Genomic DNA, 22653 nt, shown 5'->3' with positions numbered 1-22653 from the left:
TTACAGACATGTAATCAAGTGAACGATTTGAATTCATTAAGACCCTTCTCTGTCTCTGAACTGTGTCCCACCAACTTGAAGACACGCCGCAGTACACACACACATATTTGGTTTCTTTCGTCTTGGCCGTATCTGTACAGAGGTGAGACTGAGGAGCAATAAATTAGCATTATAGTGGTCTACAGTTGAAACTATGATATACAATATAAATAAACTATTCAAAAGCCAGAAACACTTATGAAAAAATTAAGGGACTAGAAGATACTTTTTTTTTTTTTACAGTTTCTACAAGTGATTGTGCCGCTGGTAATCTCAAAAAAAAAAAAAGAAATTAAAGTCTTAAATGCAATTCCCGATCTTGATTTTAGTGTCTCACGACGACAATTCAGCACTTTTCAAAACAATTACCAATCCGAGAAATGGCATTAAGGATATCACTGCTTCAGCTACTTTGTCCCATCATGGCCCTCTCCCACCCCCCACAGGACCTAGAGAATGTAAACACTGTATTGTAGGTGACTTGAAAAGTGTTCATACTTTATTTCAAATGCTGATTCCCATCGGCACAGCCCCCGTGCAGACGTGTGAAATAAGGCAAGACTTCCACCCCCGCGTCACTGCGTGTCAGGGATGCCGAGGGTGGCCTTTGGCAGGGCGGTGCGCGGTTCTCTGCCTGCCGGGATTCGTTCCACAGACTTCGGTCTGCGAGGCAGAGACGTCAGGTCCGGGAAGGCCCTGCACCAAGCCCCCGTCTTTCCGGCCACAGGTGAACCCCCCGTTTCCATCGCTTGTTAGGGCATATCCGAGCAAGCTGACAGACTGATCAGCTCACCCTGTCTCTCCAGTCCACGTGGCTTCCCACGGGCTCCGGGTGGCTTTAAACTTCTTACAACTTTGACAATGAGACATCCCAGGCAAAGAGGATGTGTGTTGTCTTTTTAAATGGACTATGAACTTGGATGCGTGTAGAGACGGACGTATCCTCGCAAAGCCTTCTGGCCAGGACTTTTTAAATGCAATCCAACTGTGCCCAAGCCGCCTTTGGGGAACAGTAGCAGAAATAAGGTCTCCCTTGCTTTGGCCGGGGGGGGTGGTGGGTGCCTGTGTTTGAGGGTGTATAGTCATTGCCCTTAACACCGACCAATGCGGTTTGCGTACGATCAGAAGAAGAATACCGCCTGCTTTTTTTTTTTTTTTAAACATTATGGACACATGACAAAACAAACCAGGACATATTTAAGCGGCAAGCTAACGTGTTGCTGGGCGGTTCTTTTAAGTTCTTAGCCCGTCTCAGACACAGATATTGAAGATTAGGCTTTTTGAGACTTGGTGGAGCCGGGAGTGGCCATGGCTGCGTCCTTGGGTAGAAGCTCCACGATCGATTTTACTGATCGATCGCAGGACAGAAGGTGCCGGGTCCTTGAGGGGAAGAGAGGGGGACTGTTCCAGGGGTGGCCGACGGGGCCGTGAGCAGTGTGTCAGGTCGGCTTCACCGAGGAGGAACTGTGGGAGCTCAGATCGCCTGCTGCAGGGACGAGGATAGGTTCCCACAGGGCTTCACCGTGGAGGGCACAGAACGCACAGGGGTGGCGCGGCTGGCCGGCGTTTCCTCTCCTGGCCCCGTCGGCGTGCTCACTGCACTCTGCGGCCTCTCACGTGGCCTCCCGGGGGGGGGGGGGACGTGCAGCTCTCAATTCACAGTTTACAGTACAAATACCCTGATACATCACTTGTTTGCTGTGAAGTATTTGATTATTACGCCTTTCTCAATCCAGTCCCTTTGAGCCAAGTTTTCCCTTCGTGTTACTGGGAGCAGTTCAGAGTGTTTTCCTTCTTTCGCCCTTCCTGTTCTCCTCGCCCACCCCCGCCGGGCTCTCCTTCCTTCCCCGGAGCAGAGCTCGGCCGGGGGGCGCGGCGGCTCAGGCCCTCTTGGCGTGCAGCATCTCGATGAGGAGGTTGTTGTAGGGCACGTCCCCGTTCAGGTGCTTGTAGTACAGGTACTCCTCGGCCTGCACGCTGATAGCCCGGATCTCCGGCAGGCGCAGGAGCAGCTGCCGGAACTTCTCCGCCTGCTGCGGGTAGTTGCAGGTGGTGTAGTCCAGCAGCGCGGCGTTCACTTGCTCCTGCACCCCTTCCACCAGCTGGAAGTTCTCCAGGTTTTTGACATCTGGATTCAAAGAAAACAAAACAAAACAAAACAAAGCATGTGATTTCCATGGCGTTTCATTTCTGTGTCCTACGGCCCTGGGCTCCGTTCGGGGAGGTATCGTTCTCCTGACTGACCGCGCACGGTCGACGCCGCGGAGGCGCCCATCGGCACCACGCACCCAGGCCCTCGGGCGAGTGGTCAGAAACCGGCCTCGGGGAGAGCGCCTTGTCGGGAGTCTGCCTGTACCTCCTGTCAGCCAGACACCGACGGGTTTTGGGCAAGGTCAGCTCTTTGCAAGTGTCACCAAAGGAAAGTGTTCAGGTTTGGGAGGAAGAGGGACGGTCACAGCGCCGGCAAATGGGTCCCTGGAGGGAGACCCATCTTGGCCCGTGTGTCGTGCGACTTGGTATTAATTTTCCTGACCCAAGGTGAAGTCTGTGCCCAGGGTCTGATGTAGTTAATTCTAATAAGAAGTGACAGGGTTCTTGTTTCTGTCTGACATTTTCCAAATGACTCTGCAAGCCCCCGACTCGAAGAGCCTATGTTAATGGGCCATCTGGCACACTCCAGTGCCTGCCGGCAGGGCCCGGCTCCCGGGGAGTGCTCAGACGCACATCTCGGCGGCTAATGAGCTTGCGAGAACGCACGCCTGGCCCCTTCGGCAGAGCGCCGGCTGGGATGGCCGGTGCCCTTTCCCCTGGGTCGGGGGCAGGCTCCGGCCAGACACTTCGCTCGTCTTTGCGTCCCGGGCCATTCAGGTAGAGGTGACGGATGCTGGCCGTTCATTCAGCCAGTGGTCACCTCCCGGTGACCATCCCATTGCTTTAAGGCCCCTGCCCTCGAGGTCCTCATAATCACCGAGTGACAGGGAGGCCGAGCCAGAACGAAGACGACGGGCATCCAAGTCCCCACGCACAGAGAACGAGGGCAGGAAAGTGGTGACGGTGCCTTCCCCTTCTGAAGCTGACTGAGGGGTTAGCAGCTTTTAGACGACAGATTTGCAGAGGCCCCCGGAGGGAAGTGCGGAGACGCGTGTGCGCGTTTCCTTACCTCGTGTGAGGATGCGACCCGGGCCAGCCACTCCCCACACCTGCTGCGTTTGCAGCGAGCCGCGGCGTGCTGTGACTCAGAGGTTCAGCGCGGCAAACTCAGCCTGCAGTTACCATGGCAACGCCTACGCCCCGGTTTAGGCACTACTTGCTGGGAGAGTTAGCCCGGGCTTGGTGCACGCCCACGCTGGGGCGTCTGGATGCTTCGACAATGAGGCCACCTGGCATTTGCTGACGAAATGCATCCGTGGTGATTCCTGTGTTTACATCTGAGCCATTAATTTTAGACTAAACACGCTCCCGCCACCCATTCCCCGCCTCTGACCCAAAGTGAAATCAGTGAGGAGCGGGTACTGAAACAATTCTCGTGAGCTTCGGTGAGATGGGAGAATCAAAGATCGTTGGTTATTTATTAGTGAACAGTACGGTGGACGCTGCACCATTAGGACCTCTGGCCTCTAAGCTGACCGAGCACCCCCGTGGCACTCGGCCGTTCCCACATTCCCATCTGTTTTACTGAAAATATTTGGGCATGATTAGAAATGATTTAAAAGTACCTATAAGACCGGACCTTTGGTTCCATCCTGCAATGTGTAAACCACTGGAAACGCCTTGGATGCGCCGGGCCTGGGCCCACGACGGGAAAACCGACGTTGGCCTTAGCTTCGTCTCCCCCCCCCCCCCCCCCCCCCCGTTGAACTGCTACAGGGTCACCTGCTCAGGGACACTGGTCCCTCACAAGGGTCGCGGCAGAGAACCAAGGTGGTGAACACCAGTCCCCCCGGATGTCCACCGTTCAGCTTCTCCAGGCTGCCCCTCTCTGCCCTCGGCCCAGCCGAGACGCGACCGAAAGCAGCTTCCTCTTGTGGGTAAGGCAAGGGGGGGGGTCACCGCAGAAAACCAGCAGCATCCAGAGGAACAAGGATTTAAACACGTTTGTGGGGAAAAAATAGAAATGGGGGATTATTTTGTGCTACAATGGAAGCTATTCTCCCAGCAAGAAAAGCTAACAACAGGCGCAGAGGTTAGGATGCAGGATGGAGACCCTTGCACGGTGTGAAATGCAAGATGCAAACGTCATTTTTTTTAGGATGTAGGTTTTGAAACTTTCTTTTTCTGATAAATGTGCTTTTGAGAAACTAGGTTCTGTCTCCTCTGATAAATCACGGCACTTCGTTAAGAAAGAAAAAAGAAACTACTGGAGAAACATCCACCGAAGCATGGATCACATTCCAGCTTATTCTGTCATTGCAGAGAATAAAGCCTTCAGCTCAGCATTCTGGCCCCTTTGTCCCCAAAGTTTAAAAATATACACAGCTCCCTGCTGAAGAAGATGTACAGATTTTCCACGCTTGGCCATATATGCAACTTTTCTCTAAAGTTCCTCTGAGTGGAATCCACACGACTGAATTAATAATTATCCATTCAGCTATTTCGGTGAGTTTATTACTAAATAGGACAGTCTACGGCCATACCACCCTGAACGCGCCCGATCTCGTCTGATCTCGGAAGCTAAGCAGGGTCGGGTCTGGTTAGTACTTGGATGGGAGACTAAAGAGGACAGAGGCTGCTCATTTCCCCAAAGGTGCTCACTGGCCTCCTGTCCATTTTGTTTCTGTGTCCCTTCAGGCAATTTGTAATTTGGTGGCGAAACCCTGCTATTTAAGCCGTAAGGTTCACGAAGAAAGAGAAAGGTTTGGATGGACTTACTCACTTCCGGACCCCGCGGCTCCTGGACCTCCGCTCTGCTCTGGGCTCTCCGAAGCCGGGTGTCCCCTTCACCGCACGGCCCCCTGTTTTATTAACTGTCCAGTGTGAGGTGAGGACTATGTCTCCTTCAAGGCCCCCGGCCCCTGGAGAAAACTCACGTTTGCTGTGTATCATTCGCACACTCACCCAAGAGGGATACCAGTGCAAACACGCCCGTTGCGGGAGCTATCTCAAAAGCCAACCTCCTTTCTTTTCCTAAGTCCAAGACCGCTTTCAAAAGTGGGTGTACAGACTAGAGCTCTCCCTGACCAAGGGGGGCACAGACGACACCCGCTCTCAGGAGACTCGGCGGGTCCCTTTTTCCACCGTTCACGTGTACCCACTTTCGAGGGAGCGTCAGAAACACGTGTACTCCCAGGATGCCCGTGGAATTAGCTTTTCTGTGAAGTCACTCCCCCGTGCGAAGATTTAAACATGAGACGCACTGAAGTCACAACTGCATCCTCTGGGACCTCCCTCCTACAAACCAAGCACCCCCCCCCCCCCCCCCCCCCCCCCCCCTCCGAGAATGGCTGCATCTTCCCTCATCCACGGCAGGAGATTGTCGCACCGAAAGCCACCAACGAACTGACATTAAACTGCGGAAAACACAAAATCTGGACGAAGGACTACCTGTGTGTTCTTGAGGTCAGCTGTTGGGTTCCCACACTGAGTAGCATGCACCCCATTTAGAATTTAGAGGAGGACCAGAGGTGGTCCCAGGATCCACAACGCTGCCCCCCACCCCATTCTTCTGTGGCTTCTTGGGCTGGACCTCAAAGCCACTCGCATTGGGGATGCCCCGCGACCCTTTGAAACGTGTGTACGCTTCGTTTTCATACAATGAAAAGGCACAAGGTAACGAGCCTGATCATGACACACTCGGGGTGGAACACAGCATGTAAACAGTCAGAAGCACTTTCTCCGGCCTGTCTCGAGTGCCGTTAAATTTTGATGACGGGCCGCTCCTCCAAATATCAATCTCTTACCTACCCCACGCCGTGCACTCAGGGACTAATTACCAACTTTCTATGTGTGATAAGCTTGCAGTGGGGGGTGCTCAGATGTGAGCACCATCCTCACTGGAAAGTAAACCCTGAGGTCTTCATGAATACATTACATCCCCCACTGTGTGGGGCCGTGCGCAGCGCCGGGCGCCGTCTGTAGAGGGAGACGCTGGTTTCTGCTGTCCTGGTCCCCAGCAGGCGGCTCAGCCGGGACCCCCCAGCCCGGTCAGCGCCTTTCAGCGGCTGGTCCTTTACCGAGCAAGGGGTGGCGTGTGGGCCAGGTGCCCGCCATGAAGGGTGCTGTCTTCTGCTGAGAAGACGAATACCTTTGTTAATTTTTCACATGAGTGTGGTGGGGGGAGTCCCATCTGGCCCTTTAAAAGGTAGGAACGTGGGGACCACTTCCCCTTGAGGTTTTCTGAAGGAGGACAGTCTGCAAACTGGCACACTCTGTCCCCAGGAAACCCTGTGCTCTGTGATAAAGCAGGGCCGGGGAGAGGAAATGCATTTTCTGCAAGGAGCTCATTTTGAAAATCATTTTGAAGGGCTCCATTGAAATAATTTGTAAAACTCATCTGGGAGGAATGGCTGGAGAGCGACATGCTGGGTCCTTTCGTCCACTTGCTGGAGCGCAACGGCTGTTTGGGGGGCTGGAGGCGGAAGGACGGGCCATTTCTCGGGCTGATGTCCAAGCCTGGCTGTTCCCAGCAAAACGGAACACCCAAGGTTTCAAACTCCTCACGGTTAAGTCCTTTGCAAACATGTTTTCTGAGCCTGCTCTGCCTCTTGTTTTCTTTCATTCCGTCCCCCTGTCATGCAGGATTGGGTGTTGCCTGGTCTCCTGACGGACACACACCGGTGGGAAGGCCCTGGGCAGGGCGCACCACCTTCGCCCGCCCTGCACGGTGCCCGGACAGAGTGCGTACCTCTTCCACAACTTTTGATGGAAAGACTGTGCCTCTGTGCCTTTGTGCCTCTGTTCCCACTACCCCTTGCTGGTGTCTGGAAGGTCTTCCAAATGTGTCCACCTGTGTCTTCCTTGTCAAGCTTTTCTGGGTTTGGGCCCTGCCCCTCCCACCCCCAGCCCCACTCCCGCCCCCAGCCCCACCGGACTGTGTTCTCCCAAAAGGCAGGAAGCCGGTCTGCTGTCTCCAGTCATGCACGTGGCACAAGTATGTACAGAGCCCTGCACGAAGGACACTGCACGCGTGCCGTGAAACGTGCTAACTTGAAGTAAGCTCCCGTGACGAGGACAAAGCCCCTGCAAACTAACTCCCCGTCACTGTGACCCCCCCACCCCGGGCGCAGGGTCTAGCTGCCTTTACGCCACCCCCCCTTGCGACGTCCATCACCACTGTCGGGTCCGACAGGACACAGCTCTGTCCCCAGAGGAGCCCGATGTGACTCTAAACTGAAGCCGTCCAGGGGGAGGCCTGGGAGCAGGAGGGACCTTGGTGTGTCTGATGCTCTGACCTGGTGCTATGGACCCGTCGGGGGCTGTGCTGCGTGAGGGTCTGCGTGGCCACGTGGAGCACCCCGACTCTCCGTCTTCTCGGGAGGAGAAAACGAGGAAGGAAGGCTACGTAAAGTGGGTTGAAGTTCATGAATTAAGGCAAGTATGTTCGTCAATCTACATCCCAGATGACAGAGAAACCACAGAAAAACGCACGAAAATCAAAGGCGAAGCATAAGGTCTCTGGTTGGGGATCGATGGGATACTTTGAGCCAGAAAACAGAATGGCAAGGGGCACAGGATGAGGCAACTCCCCGTGTCCCAAGTTTCGATACAGTGGGGGGCTGGGCAGACCTAACCCTGAGGGCAAACGCAGTGTCTGCTAACCAGGTAGCCTTCGCCGGCACCCAAGACGCAGAATCACAGCTGCCCCGACCGTGGGCCTTGGGGGTCACTGTCCTTCTCATCCTAGGATGACCACCTGTCCCCTCTGACCCCGAAATGTCCCCTTCACCCAGAGCAGCCCCTCTGCGGAGAACAGCTTGCCCCTCTGTTCTGCGGTCACGTCCCGACACAGGTTTTGCGTTGCACGGGGGCCTCGCTTTGCACCCAGACACTCCGGGGCTTTCCGCCAAGTCCTCCTGTTCTCGCAGATAAGGTGCGAGGTTCAGTCTGTTCAGGTGGCAAGCCAGGACTCCGGATAAACCGACGTTACCATATGAAAGAGAATTAAACAGGCATATCCAAGTGGGGATATATTAAACCAAATTTCAGCTCCGGAGGTTGAGTTTAGCCCGCGCTAGATGTCTGGTTTGCCTCGGGATAAATCCAGCTTTCCAGCTAATCGAAAAGGGAAAACCGCCTCGGGTGTGATAAAATTTACAAGAGGGCCTGCCGAACAGTTCTTGTTAAAAATATTAGCTTAAAGGCATTCTTATTGTCTCTGGGATGAAGACTGTATTTGCATTTAATTATTTGACTTCAAACTTTCATGAGCCCGGATCAAATATTAGCTTCGCCAATGAAAACATTACCTTGTGTGCGTGTGGCTCAGGGCCCAGACGCTGCTGTGTGTGCGACGCAGGAGTGTCCGCGGCTCTCGCGCCGGCGCTCTCGGGGGTGCCCCTCAGAGAGTGGCGGAGGTACCGTTGGGGGGTGTAAATGTGCATTTAGCAGACGAGGCACTACATGCGAATCGTTGACTTGGAACCTGTCCCCACATGGCAGTGTTAGTCTGGAGGATGCCTGCTCCCAGGCGTTTGCACCGGCCCAATCAATACTGCTCCATAATTCAGCATTTGAAAGAAATCCCTTTCTTTTAAACGGCTCGCGTCAGCCGCAGCGCGCTCGCATGGCCGGGAGCAGCTTCCGCTCCTGTAGGTCTCAGAGGTGGCCAGGGATCGGGGTGAGCAGGGAGGAGGGTCCACTGGGAAAGAGGTGGACGGGCAGTTACGGGGCAGAACACGCTTCAGACGCCTTCGCAACACGGAACCGTGGGGGAAGCATTCGCCATCCCCAGGCATCGCCGGCTGGCTGCCGGGTGGGAAACCTCATCACATCCTTCCTGGGACTTACACTCCGGCGGCCACAGACCCTCCCGCCGACACGTCGCTGGGTGTGAGCGAGCCACGGTCTTGGGACTCACCTCCCTGTCTCAGCAGAAGGCCATGCCCAAGACACAAACGTGACATCCTTGTCACTCAAAAGCATCAGTGTGGATCACTTTAACAGACACACGAGAGTCAGTCCACGCAAGGGCGCCTGGCCCGGCAGGAAACACCCCCCTCCCAAGCAGCCAGGACGGTAGAAGCCAGAAAACTGTGCACAGCTCCCTGGCCGGTTTACTAACACAGACTCGGCCATGGGGTGGCTGTGCCGCCCCCCTCGGTGCGCCGGGTCTCCTTTCCGTCGGAAGTTCGCAGAACGCCTGTCTGTTTGGACCCCGAGCCTCTCGCTCGGGAGAAATGCACTCTACCTCAGACCGGCCACCAAACTAGAGGTTCCAGGAACAGGGAGGGTGGTGAACGGCTCCTCTCTTTGAAAGCCTAATTTTAAACAAGGAAGATCTTTCATAAGGTGCTTATGAAACGTAAGCTAGTGCCCACGTTACGGTTTCCGAGGACAACACATGTGTTTCGTTCTTTGGACTTGCCTCCAAGCCCTTTCCTCTACTTCAGGAGCATCTTCCAACACTTCCGGGAAGGCTAGTCTTGTCCTTTTTGAGAGACACACGAGGAATCAGTGGGAGAACTGGGGGGGACAGCGGGGACTTCAGGGTCACGTCCGATGCTCCCAAACTCTTTGAAGGGGACCTCACAGTGCTGGCCACAGGATGTGAGGCAAAGCACTGGGTGGAGGCCACCAAAATCGCGTTTCGGCTTTTCGCTGCCAGTTGGACGACCGGTTCTGAATTAGCGAGGTGCCCCGGACGGGGCCTGCCCTGTTTCCGCTGGTAGCCAAAAGCAGCCCCGCCCTCAGTCAAGGCCTGCGCAGCTGCGCACCTGCCCCAGGACCGGGTATCTGTGCTGCGCAGCCGGGCGCTTTCCCAGTCTGCAGAGCGAGAATGAAACTGCTCTCGACGAACGTGATATACTTGTTTCTTCTCCTTATGTCAGTCCCCTTAGCGTATTAAGATTCGGCTCACTAAGAGCAGGGGTTGAAGTGAAGGGGGGGAAATCACCGAGCTGACCCGCCCCTCCTCTGAACTCTCTGGGCTGCACAGACCGAAGCGGCCTTCGGAGGCCAGAAACACGGGGGAAGCAAACTGATCACCCGACAAGATCATTAAAGCCAAATACGGATCAATTCTTTGCATAACTGAAATTAATAATTCATCCAATGGCTCAGGGATCTGGATTTGTATGCGAAAGACAGAAAATCCATATTACCCACGTGGTTCGTGGTTTTCAACCGTGCAACAGAGAAAACAACAGGAAAGTTTCATTTAAAAGCGCTTATGACATTTTGCAAAGAAAGCCACCCTCTGATTTTGATACCTTTTTTTACGTGTACCCATGGAGTTTGCTAAGGCAGCGGTCCTGGCGGGACTGAAACCCTTTGTGTCGGAGGGTGTCTGTTTTATCCAAGGCGACGCTCAGTTCTGAGCCCCGTGTAGGGAGGGCCCGGAGCACGGCGGTCACTCCGCCTTCGCACACCCAGGCATCATTGATGTACGAGGTGGAAGATGTGCACGCTCTGAGACGTGATCAGTCTGTGCATTTCCATGAAAAGAGGGGATTTTAAATCTGGGAAACACGTACTCACAGGTACGTGCTGGGACTCTCCGTCCGGCTCACACTCACAGGCACTCACACACTCTCCGTCCTGCTCCCACTCACACGTGCAACCTCAGGACTGTGGCTCACACCGCGCGCGGACGCACACCGGGGGCTGGGGGAGGCCGGAGCAGACGGGCAGCCCTGCCTTCGGGAAGGCGGCGGCCGTGACACAGTGACAGCGAGGAACACACTGCGAAACACAAGAAGGTCCAGTGACAGTTGTCAGATAATCGGCATAAATCGTGTGCTAACACGGCTGGATCCCAGATTAATGCTCCGGCCGGCGCAATTTCAGAACATCCCCTCTCCCGCCCCCCCGACATGTGGACTTCTGCACTTCTCCTTAATTGGGAAGAAAATTCAAATCTGGTGACGAGGCAATGAAAAGACTAGAGTGGCATCTCTACTCCCTCCCTGTCTCTGTCTCCCGATTATTCGCTCTGTCATGGTCACCTCATTCTCGCCGACCCTCCGTTCCCTCACAAACCGCACCCTCTCGCTCTGCTTCTAAGACGCCCTCAGCCCCTGCTGCCCCCCGTGGAGCGGGACCTTAGCCTCTGGGGTGGGGAGCCAGCGTGTCCGCAGCAAACTTGCTGATCTGCTGGGTTCCCCTGGCAACCCAACTCCACTGGGCTCAGGAGCCTGGCCTGGAAAGCCCTGGCGGTGCGGTGTCTGCTCCAGGTCGTCCCGCAGCAGGGGTGTGTCGGTGGGGATGCCGTGACGCTCGGGGCTGTGGGAGCGGACGTTCCCCTGGGCGGCAAGGGAAGGCAGCCCCGGCGTGTTCAGTGTGTGGGTTCCGCATGCCACAGACTGGCTCGTGAGACAAAGTGCGTGGGAAGAAGGTACTTCCTGCCAGACGACAGGCTTATTAAAATGAGTGCGAATGGGAGCTGGAGGGAGATGCCGTGATCCCACCTGGCCGAAAACCGTCCGAACGGCACGCCCTGGTCCTCAGCCCTCCCGTTACAGTCGGGACAACCACAGGGAAGTAGGTTACAAAAACAAACAAATACTGCACGCACATAAGCAAAGGAAACAGGGACAGAAGTAAACGGAAGTAACGTTATAACTCACGATTGGATTACCTGAGTTATTTTTACAGTGTTAATTGTTAGGGATCTTGGTGAGCGAAAGTACCAATAACCCGGTGGCTTCTGCTGCTCCCGGGGCTGCCCAGGCGCAGGGCTCTGAGGTCCCGGCCTCAGGTGCGCCCAGTGCGGGGGAAGTCGCCTCTCCACACTCCTCGGGGGGGGCGAGCGTTCTGGGACACCGTGAACGTCAGGTGTCCTGAGAGTGGACGTCAACGGGGAATTTAAGATCCCCTTGAACATTTCTGGTTGCCTAGAAACGTGGAGGGGAAAAAACCCCCAGAAGTTGGGAAAATTATACGAGAAGGTGGGACGTTTGAAAAATCCGTCACTGAAAACAATCGTCCCCTCCCAGCAAACCCACCCACTTGCGCGGCTCATCAGCGTGGTCCACTGGGGTTTGGGGAGGTGGGTGCACCCCAGAAAGGCACTTCTGTGTTGTTGCCGGGATATTTCCCGACGATATTTGTGTTGCTCCTTAAGACTCTGACACGAATGCAAACAATTAGCAAGGGCCAGGTTTCCACCTTCCTCCTCCACATATCAAGTCTGAAGACAATTTTGGTAACCAGGGCTGGGAGCTGGACCCGAAGGGTGAAATACGAAAAACCCGTGTGCAGATTTCCCATCGGAAATCAGTGTGTGTGTGTGTGTGTGTGTGTGTGTGTGTGTTTGAATGCACTTCACGGTGCGCGTTTTTGAGACGGGGGGGGGATTCAGCGGGCCTCCCGGCTTCACGGGGCTCTGACTCGGGACTCAGCGGGGTCTCCTTTGGAGACCGCCTCTTCCTGCAGAGGAATTGATGCTGGAGTGTGCAGTCGGCCCGAGGCCTTGACCAGCCCCCAGGCGCACGGAGCGCTCCGTTTTTGTTTCTCAGCCTTCTTCATTTACATGCACTAATTGGTAGCTAATGCGCTCCCCGAGGCAAACGCAGGTATTTGTTGCCTCCCAAGTCTTCCCCTTTTTTCCTCGTCTGCTTTGAAAGGGAATTACACTTTGTGTTGGCGCAGGTCTGGGGGCTGGGTCCTCGAGGTCAGATTCCAGCCGGTCCACTCTATTCGCTTGTTTTTTCCAGAGTCGCTGCTCAGCTGGTGCTGAGCGGGTCCACCCCGCAAACATTCACCTGGCACTTGTGCCCAGGGCCCGAGTGACCCCAGGGAGAGGGTCTCAAGACAGAACGCAGGACCTTGGCGTCTGCATGCCCACGTGGGCAAGGCTGCTCTCGTTTGGAAACACCATTGTGTCCCCTGTCCCTGCCCTGTGCACGGCCCTCCCAGGCTCTCCCTTTTTCCATTTGCAAGAAAGCCCCGCCTCTTAAACTCCCTACAGGTGGCCTGTCGGGCTCTGCAGTCTTCATTTAGGCTGAAGACCCCATCCTTTGTGGGGATATAACTGTGTAACGGATGAGGCCCGCCCCTGCAGCCGGGCTCTGCACGGGGGATGTTCACCATCAAGCAAGCGCCTATTGATTTTTCTGTAGCTGTTTGTAACTATTAGAGTTGATACATCAATAGCGGCGCAAAGCGGCAGTGTTTCCCTGGAGGCAGAAACCAGGGATTTGTGGCGTGTGGACAGTAAATCGTGGCAGCGTCGGAGGGGCAGACCGCTGGTCCCTGAAACAGCTGCCCTGGCGCTGCCCAGTGTGTCCCAACGGCACGGTGCCAACGGGCACAGGACAATGTGTCATCCTCCAAAGGAGGCTGTTTGCTCCTCGGGATGGAGGGGGGAGGGGAGTGGTGGTGGTGGGGGCACCTTGCAGCCCGGTGGTTGGCCATCAGCAGCATGGTTCCCCTCCCCCACCCCCTTTTCTAGAGCCCGGATGGCACAGACTTTAAGACGGCTCAGAGCGTGGGCCTCTCCTGGGGACAGTGAGCAGTGGGGGACACACAAGCGGCCATTGGTTCTGAACCTGGGAGGGCCTGGAATGAGGGACAGAGCTCCCCTGGGGCGTGGGCAGTGTCTGTGAGGGATTCCGGGTGCTGGGCCAGGGAAGGTCGCCCAGCGGTTTGTGCCTCCCGGAAAGGTCCCGGGAGCCCCGTGACTCCCGGCTGACGCGCCTATTGGATCGGAGACAGGCTTGAAAAATGGCTGGGGCACCAGGGATGCTGCGTTCTGCCTTACAGAGCCTCTTAGAACCAACCCTTAAATCAGTAACCGGCCTGTGAATTGTGTGATCGCTTATTCCCACCCCCCTCCTCTCTCGTTCTCTCTCTTCCCCTCCCTGCCTCCACCACCTTCATCGAACACTTACCCACCTTTATAGACACAGGTTAACTCTAAAACAGTGACACCTGTGCTGTACTTTCAGCGTTTAAGCCATCTTACAAGCATCTTGTAATCAGTCCATTAATTACTGAGCTTTGAGCATTGCCTGAAGCTCACCCCCATCAATGTATTAATTATTTACCAAGGAGCCGTATTTTTAAGTGGTGCTGATAATCATCCGGGGTTTTACTGTTACAAACACAGAGGCATTAAATATAAATGATACTTACTGGCGTTCAGGACTGGTTTTGCCTTTCCACTAGACTGAGGCGAGTGATGGACAAACCGGTTTACCTAAGAACTCCTCGTACAAACAACGAGTCCCTATTTCCTGCAGTAAAGTATCCACCAGGGGTGAGGAAACAGGCATTAGGTTCTTAGGTTGCCATTTGGCTTCAGTTTCCTTTTACATATGTGTCCTTCTGGGAGGGGAATGAACTGGGACAGCATGAGACGAAGTGTGTAGAGGATGAAAACTGCTTGGTATGGCTTCTAACCAGTGAGTGTTCCAGCCATCCATCCTCCATCCATCCTCCATCCACCCATCACCCATCCATCATGCATCTATCCCTCCATCCATCCATCCTCCATCCATCCATCCATCCATCCATCCTCCATCCATCCTCCATCCATCCATCCATCCATCCATCCTCCACCCATCCATCCATCCATCCATCCATCCATCCTCCATCCATCCATCCTCCATCCATCCTCCATCCATCCATCCATCCACCCATCCATCCTCCATCCATCCATCCATCCTCCATCCATCCATCCATCCTCCACCCATCCATCCTCCACCCTCCACCCATCCATCATCCATCCATCCTCCATCCATCCATCCTCCATCCATCCATCCTCCATCCTCCACCCATCCATCATCCATCTATCCTCCATCCATCCATCCATCCATCCATCCTCCATCTATCCATCCATCCATCCTCCATCCATCATCCATTCTCCATCCTTCACCCACCCATCCATCCTCCATCCATCCATCCTCCATCCTCCATCCATCCATCCATCCTCCATCTATCCATCCATCCATCCTCCATCCATCATCCATCCTCCATCCTCCATCCATCCATCCTCCATCCAACCATCCTCCATCCATCCATGCATCTGTCCATCTGTCCATCCATCCTCCATCCATCCATCCATCCTCCATCCATCCATCCTCCATCCATCCATCCTCCATCCATCCATGCATCTGTCCATCTGTCCATCCATCCATCCTCCATCCATCCATCCATCCGTCCATCCAGGTCCGTCCATCCTCCACCCATCCATGCATCTGTCCATCCACCTACCTATTCCGTGTGGTTTGAACACCCACTATGTGCTGAGCTTTGGCGTACAGACTTCAGACAAGCAATTCAAGCCCTGGTACAAACACACCGCAGGGTGTGAAGCAGGTGTCTTCAAAGAGGCGACATTTGGGCTCCACATGATCAGTGTGCGTGTGCGTGTGAGGGCTGGTCGTGGGGGATTGAGGGATGTCAGGACCCCCAAGTTCATCTCTAAACGTAGGCAGTTCTATTCAAATTCCCAACTACGTTCTTTGTGGAGTGCAGCAAACCAACCCGAAAACGTACATGGAAAGGCAAAGTGTAAGATCATTGTGAAGGTCGATTTGAAACAACGGGTAGAGGGACTGCTCAACCACACATCAAGACTTATTTTTTTAAAAGGGCCTAAAATGAGCCCTGGCTGGTATAGCTCAGTGGATTGAGCGCGGGCCTGCGAACCAGAGGATCGCTGTTCGATTCCCAGTCAGGGCATGTGCCTGGGTTGCAGGCCGGTTCCCTGCAGGCCAACTCCCAGCAGGGGACGCACAAAAGGCAACCATACATTGATGTTTCTCTCCCTCTCTCCTTCCCCTCTAAAGATAAATAAATAAATAAAATCTTAAAAAAAAAGGGCCTAAAATGTGTGATTGGCACTGTGGTGATGAAGTAGACCAGTGGGGCATTGGAAGTCCAGAGAGCAGCACACGGGTCGTGAGAAAAAGGGCAGCGCGACGAACAGGGGGAGGACAGGCCACTCAGCAGCCGGGACAGCAACGGTGGCAGGGAAAACGAGAGCAGGGACGACACAGACTGGGCCCCCCAGGCCCCTGCACGCGAGAGCCGGTTCTGTGCACGGTTTTAACACATTTGGAAAAAAGGGAAAGGGAAATGAACTTTGTGACTTTCAAGGTAGGATTTCCTAGAGAAACTACAAAACACACACACACACACACACACAAAACCAGAATATGGCTCCTTCTGCGAAAGAACGGATCTATTATAAGGTGAAAAGAAAAGCCACTCTAATCTAGTTTGACCTGACCTAACCTAACCTAATCCGTGGAAGGGGGACCTTCAGGTCAATGAGGAACGGCACAGCGTCCAGTGGGCAAAGGACGGGAACAGGCCCTTCAGAGAGACGGAGAAAATGACCCCAAATCTCGCTTGTCTGCAGAATGTGAATTAACCCAGAATGACAGCGCTTCGGTCACGGTGCTGGTGGCTTGGAGACACGGGAGCCGCCCCCCAGCGGGTCCCCACGGTGGCCAGGAAGCACAGCCACCCGGAGAATGGTGGGGGGATTTCTAGAATCGGAAGGACTGCCCAGCCAAGTATGTACGGGAAGACAGGCGACAAAGTTCCCTCAGCGTTGCCGGGGACAGACTCCCAGCAGCCAGAGCTCGGAGCAATGCCTTGTGCAGCACGTCCAGTCGTGAAACGCCACAGGCCAGTGAAAACGGCCCCCGGGTTGGGAGCGAGCAGGGTGAGTGACGACGTCTTCCATCCTAGAAGCCGGATTTTTTTTTTTTTTGTCAGATAAGAACAAGCTTCTGCGGCCCCCTCGCTGGGAGAGGAAGTTCCTTGAAGTTATAATTAGAAATGATACTGTTACAGTAACCCCCCCACCTCGCCCTCTCCACACCGCCCTGGACCTCGGCCAGTCCATGTGGAGATCCGATTTCTCCTAGGATCGCTTGCGGCCGCGAGAACAACAACTTAAACAAAAAAAAATTTTTGAAGACATTGCAAATTCCCAAATTTGCACTCTATCCTGACTCTATCAGAAATGCACGGAGGACTTTATGGTGCAAGTTTGATGTTCGTGTCCTAGAAACACTTAAAAATACGCATGAATCCACTGTTTGAGTTCCATTTCCTACCCTCCCACTCGACACCGGCCAGTCCTCTGGGTCTGAAGCCAGAAATCACAGGAAGCGGAGACGCTGGGGTCAGCCCACAGGAAGCAGCCCCGGTAAAGGGTCCGGGCCCGCCCACAGCCAGGATTCCCGAGGAGGCAGGTGTGCGGACCCCAGGTGCTTCTTGCCGTTAATGAGAAAATCTGCACAGAGCTGGCAGGTCCGCACGAGAGACACGCGCTCTGCCCTCTCCACGGTGCTTCTCGCCCGGCAGACCCGCACCCCATTCCTGAGACCGGGGACTAGAAGCGGCCCCGGACGTGACCCCACTGGGCACCTGCAGGGGTGTCGGCGAGGGGCACCACTACCCCCAAGAGGGCACTTTCAAGAAAAAGTATCAGATGCAGTGGACAAGGATCTGACTCCCCCCGGACTCCTGCCGGGTCTGGTCAGAGGGGGTGGTGTGGTCGGGTGCACAGGGCGCGACGCGTGGGCTCCTCAGTGGTGGGGGATGCGCTCGAGCGGGCCGTGGGCACAGCTCTGCCCCAAACCTTTCTAGCTTGTTGTCCTGCTCTGACCCTGGGGACGGGTAGACCGGGAACGGCCAGCCATACTCGTCCTCTGGGGCTCACCGTGGGGATCAGAAAGGACACGTACTGGGGGGCTCAGGCTTGGAAGATGTGTTGTACTGAATGCAAAGCAAGCATTGCTCTCCGCCAGCACGGCGCTCGGTGCCGAGAACACGCGTGGAGACGGGGCAGCACATTCCCGTGGTGGGACGGCCCCAGCAAACACGAGGCAGCAGTCGTGGTTCGCGGCGGTTCCTCAGGTAGCAGCAGGAGCTCAGAGGAGGGAGGGCAGGTCCGCCTGGGAGGCTGGAGCAGACGCGGGCCCCCAGACCTGGGATGTGGGGCGGGACCTCCACACCAGCCCCTGGGAGCCCTGGGCCTCTGTGCACGGTTCACCGTGTAGGAGACAGCGAACATCTGCCACGCCTCCCCGGGCCCCTGGTTCTGCTTCTGAAGACCCCAGGGCGGCGACCTCCAAAGCCCCACGTCTCAGAACCAGGAAAACGGTTTAATATGGGCTCATGTTCATGTTTGCCCCCCAAGTGCACGCAGCCCCCGGAGAGGGGAGAAGCTGCTAATTTTGCCTTTATACCGTTACTACTGACAACTATTTATAAGGCACAGTAGCATTTTGCTTCAAATTTGTCAAAGACCCCAGTTAACTTCTCTAAAAGGTTTCAGTTCTCAGATTCTGACAATTCCCTCGGAAGGAGTACGTCATCCAGGAGTCAGGGCCAAGAGAATTGGGCTCTCCTCTATGTGAAACCTTCAATTTTCTGTGTTTGCAGCCGTAACTTCTACGGAGCTGTTAGGGTTAGAGATGGAGTATGAATAAGTCGGGAAGGAGGATGCACGACCTCACTTGCAAAGTGGCCCACAGAGAACTCGCAGCCCCGGAACGCCAGAGCCCAAAGGCAGAAGCCCAACGGCCGGAGCCCAAAGGCCGAAGCGTTTCCCCGCACGGGCGCCACCCGACTAAGACCCGAGGGCTCTTTCGTCAGCATCGGACGGACGTCGGTTTGATTCCCGGACGTGTGGTAGATAAAATAAAAGGGGCGTGGGCTGGAGTCTGCTTCCTGTGACACATCCCAAGTCCCCAGGGGCCCGAAGGTGCCTGCGGCGAGTGCGTCGAACTTTCCAAGCTTGACCAGCCGAGTGACCACGACAGTCGTCTCAGACACACAGGGAGACCCTCCCCTCAACCTGTCCCCCAGAGGTGGTACTGGGCCTCCACTGACCTGACTTCGTTTTAATACTTTATTCATGTATTTTTGGAGGGAGGGGAAGGGAGGGGAGAGAGAGGGAGAGAAACATCGGTGGGTTGTCTCTCACATGCCCCGGCTGGGGACCCAACCTGCCACGCAGGCATGCGCCCCGACCGGGCTCGCACCGGCCACCTTTTGCTTTGCGGGACGACGCGCAGACCCCCAGCTCCCACTTTCTGAGAACAGCCACACCCCCGAGGAAGCCTCCTTTGCCGCGGGCTGACCCGAAACCCCAGGTGCTTAGCTCACGCGTGGACCGTGCCGACGTTAGCACAGGTGCCTCCAAGGGCGGCGATTCACGAGCACCACGTGCCAGGTGTCGTCCCGAGCCCTTCCCGCGTCACCCTGACCCGGACCTCGAGGCGCCTGTCCCATGGGGCACGGCCGGGGGTCCAGGTCTGGTCCTGAAAGCCTGGCTGGGGGGCAGACCGCACCCGCATCCCGTCACATGCTGTGCAACCCCTGCCCCCTGCGATGTTACGTGACTGACAAAACAATCTGAGTCCACCCCACATGCCTTGCCCAGCGGGCAGCAATGCTGGGACAGAGCGTGGGGAGGGTTAGGGTTATTTCAGGTGTGTCCTCCGTCTCGCAAACATGCCCCCAAGACAGAACAGACCGTTCGGCTGGCATGTGGCCGTCGCCTCCCCCGGGAGAGGGGGAAGCGTTGCCCAATCCCAGGTCGGCGCGGTCACCGGGTTGCCGCGGCCCTCGCTCAGGTCACGGAAACTCCCTGCGCCCCCCACCTTGTGAGTCGGGCAACACCACGCTCCACAAGGGTGACATTTTTAGGTTTAATTTGAGGGGGGGGGTCGAGAACTCTCTAGACCTGATTTTGGAAACAAGGCAGACGCAGGCCTCGGTCACAGCGGGAACCGGGCCTGGGCTCTTTCTGCCGTGTGGGCTCGGACACTTCAGCCGAGCCCCCGACTCCAAGTCCAGCCTGAGGGGGTGCACCTGGCAGCAGCACAGGCCTCTCTCTAGGGTTCTGGGGTTCACCGTCCCTTCAGGGCTGAGGCCAGAGTCTCTGTTAACAATCGGGAAGCTTGGGGTGCGGGGGTTGGGGCCAGGGGTTCCCACTGAGGCCCCTGGAGGTGACTCTGTGCCCAGTGTCCAGCTCTTTTCATGAGAGGGTCTGGGCTGCCCCCCGTCAGGTCTGTGTGACTTGAGAAAGAGGTTTCCGCTCACGAAACAGGCCCGACGCCCACCCCTTCGTGGGGAAGGTGCGTGGTTGGGCTCCCGGGGCAGAGAGCAGTATGCTGTGGGGGGGGGCATGGCCAGCCGTGCCGGGCCTGGTTCAGAACAACGTCCCCAGGTCCAAAGTGCTGGTCCGAGTCCCGCTGAGGGGCCCTTCTCTTTGGAAAGATGGCACGCGGCCGGCGCTGACACTGTCCTTTACAATGGTTTTGCTCCTTCGGTTGTTGGGTCCGTTTTGTGAAATTTTATCTTTGAAAGGGACGAAGGCCATTAACGAACATCAGGGTAGCCTGTGGTGCCTGGCCTGACCCAGTCTGTCTGGAATTTAACCCTCTGAACCAAATAGAACCGTTTCCTGCTGGGTCTTATCGGGGAAGTGGAGAGGGGTTGGTGGGTGACTTGGCTGTGAGTCATGGGTGGACTGAGCCTGTTCTAGAACATACCCGAGGCCCCGAGCCAACCAGCCTGCGGGATCCCGGCTGCCCAGGTTGACCATCCCAGCTCCGGCGGGGAGCGGAGGACAGGAGTGGATTTGGAGCCACCAGGGCGGGGGACGCTGCTTCTAAAGCAGGAGCAGAGACCCACCCGTCGCCCAGGAGTCATCCCCTCCAGAGCAGGAGTTTGTGAAATGACAACATCAGTATTTACACCCCCCCAAATAGTAAGCATTTCTAAGTATAAGCTCTTCAGAAATGTGCCTGAATAAGGGCTATTTAGGCAATTACATCCCTGGGCCGGCAGAGAAGAAATGGCCGACCCTTCCTCTGCGGCTGTAAGTACATATCGATTAAGTTCAAACTTCGAACTCCAAAATGAATTATCTCTGGCCCTTGCTAAACTGCTTTGCTCACTGCAAGGAAGGAAAAACCCACACAACACCTATTACAGTGCATTTAATTAAGACAAGCATCAACTTTATGTGCTGGTATTTGCTCCGGCCGGCTCTCGGCGGCGTAAATATTGAGCGGCGGCCTCGCCGGGTTGCTGATCAATGCCCCTGACTTCCCGCTGCGGGCTCCCGTTGGGGGCAGGGTTCACCTGCCAGCCCCCGGCCCGTCAGCGAGGCGCTGCTGTAGGGACGTGCGTGGTGGTTTGACAGATGTCTAGTGAGTGTTTTTCTAAGTCGGAATAGCCCACGGGAGACGGTAAAAAGGGAGACTGGGAGCAAATGGTAAGAAGAACCCTGGGGGTCGGCGTTGCCCACCTGGCCTCTCGGGGAACCAGGGACCTGACAAGTGGCAGAAGGCAGGGGTGGACGTTTGCTGCCCTTCGACTCTGAGGGCACGTGGGATGTGTGTGCGTGAGCTGTGAGCGTGCGTGAGTGTGCGCAGTCGTGATCACAGTGAAGTAGAGTTACGTCAGGGCTAGCCTAAAGCAAACGTCGCCCGTGCGTGCTGCCTAAGGGACCAGGTGGCAGTTTGAGGAGGCGTCTAATGTCACGACCTTCCCAGGTGAGACCACCTCAAGCCCGGCACAACCGTGCACCTGGGGCGTCGGTCCCCGAATCGGCTCACGGGACTCTGCCCACGCCAAGGAGCCGCGCCCCTTTCTCAGCGGCCGTTGGTTGGTGTGGGCGGAGAGCCGGTGGGCTTGCACTTGCTGGGACAGTTGTGCATCTTCCAGCAGGTTGGCTTTCCCAAAGAGCTCATAAGTGAGCACCCCACCTTCCCGCCATACACTGGGGGGATGCAAACTGGTAAGAGGATAGTTTAGCGTTGAGGAGATACCTCCACCAATGCTTGGTGGAGATTGTTTGGGAGCACCAGTCCCAGAAAACTAACCTGCACTCGATACAAGTCTTTTCAACCAAACCACCCCCCCGAGTTACGTATCACAAACTACAAACTACTTTGGTAAAGGCTTTGCTTCTGGTTTAGAATGACATCGGGCCACCTGTGCCCCTGTGTTCTCAGCACCATTTCCTAAGCCCAAAGGTGAGTGCCCAGTGCCGTGCTGGGAGCCTGGGATCGACAGAAAGAAGCCCAGGAGAGACAGAGGCCCGAGCGGGAACCCTCTTGCCCAGAGGCGCTCAGAGAGCCAAGCAGAGTCCACCCACTGCCCGAGACTCAGCCTGGAGCGAGGGCTGCGTCACCCCTCGGCGAGAAGAACCAGCGCCGTGACCGTCCCTTGGACCTGACTGGGGACAAGGAAGTGCCTCCAGGGGTCCTGGCTGGCCAGGACACACAGTGACTCACAGCAGGTCAGGGCTGCTTGAGGGGAAACAGGATGTGACAGGCCCCCCCAGGGTTGTCTCTTGCCACTGGGGACATGCAACAGCCCCGTCACGTCCAGCCATTGAGTCTCCAGGCTAAGAAGACCCAACGGCTGGAGGAACATCTGAGTTGGCCAAGTCCAGTCACTTGAGGCACATCGGCCACATCAGTGTCCCCGACGCTTCAACTCGGGACAGTGTGTTCAGATGCTGCAGTAAGAACCTGG

At 55.8% G+C, this 22653-nt stretch overlaps 1 protein-coding gene and 1 pseudogene across 5 annotated transcripts in view; one reads left to right on the top strand and one right to left on the bottom strand.

The window, feature by feature from the left end:
- Positions 1-1657: 1657 nt before the first annotated feature.
- NR5A2 (nuclear receptor subfamily 5 group A member 2) overlaps positions 1658-22653 on the bottom strand; it is an 83316-nt gene continuing 62320 nt past the window's right edge. For 4 of the 5 annotated variants that reach the window (XM_037070502.1, XM_037070505.1, XM_037070504.1 and 1 more), the window contains exon 7: positions 1920-2167. In XM_037070502.1, coding sequence (XP_036926397.1) covers positions 1920-2167 — 248 coding nt within the window. Of the gene's footprint in view, positions 2168-22653 lie in introns of all 5 variants that reach the window. The other variant, XM_037070507.1, reaches the window with a different exon arrangement.
- On the top strand, positions 4660-4774 carry LOC119003950 (uncharacterized; annotated as a pseudogene).

This window comes from Sturnira hondurensis, unplaced genomic scaffold (assembly GCF_014824575.4).
Source record: "Sturnira hondurensis isolate 20B ecotype Veracruz unplaced genomic scaffold, ASM1482457v3 Scaffold0018805, whole genome shotgun sequence".
NCBI classification, from domain to species: domain Eukaryota; kingdom Metazoa; phylum Chordata; class Mammalia; order Chiroptera; family Phyllostomidae; genus Sturnira; species Sturnira hondurensis.
This window is presented reverse-complemented; position numbering and strand designations above follow the sequence as displayed.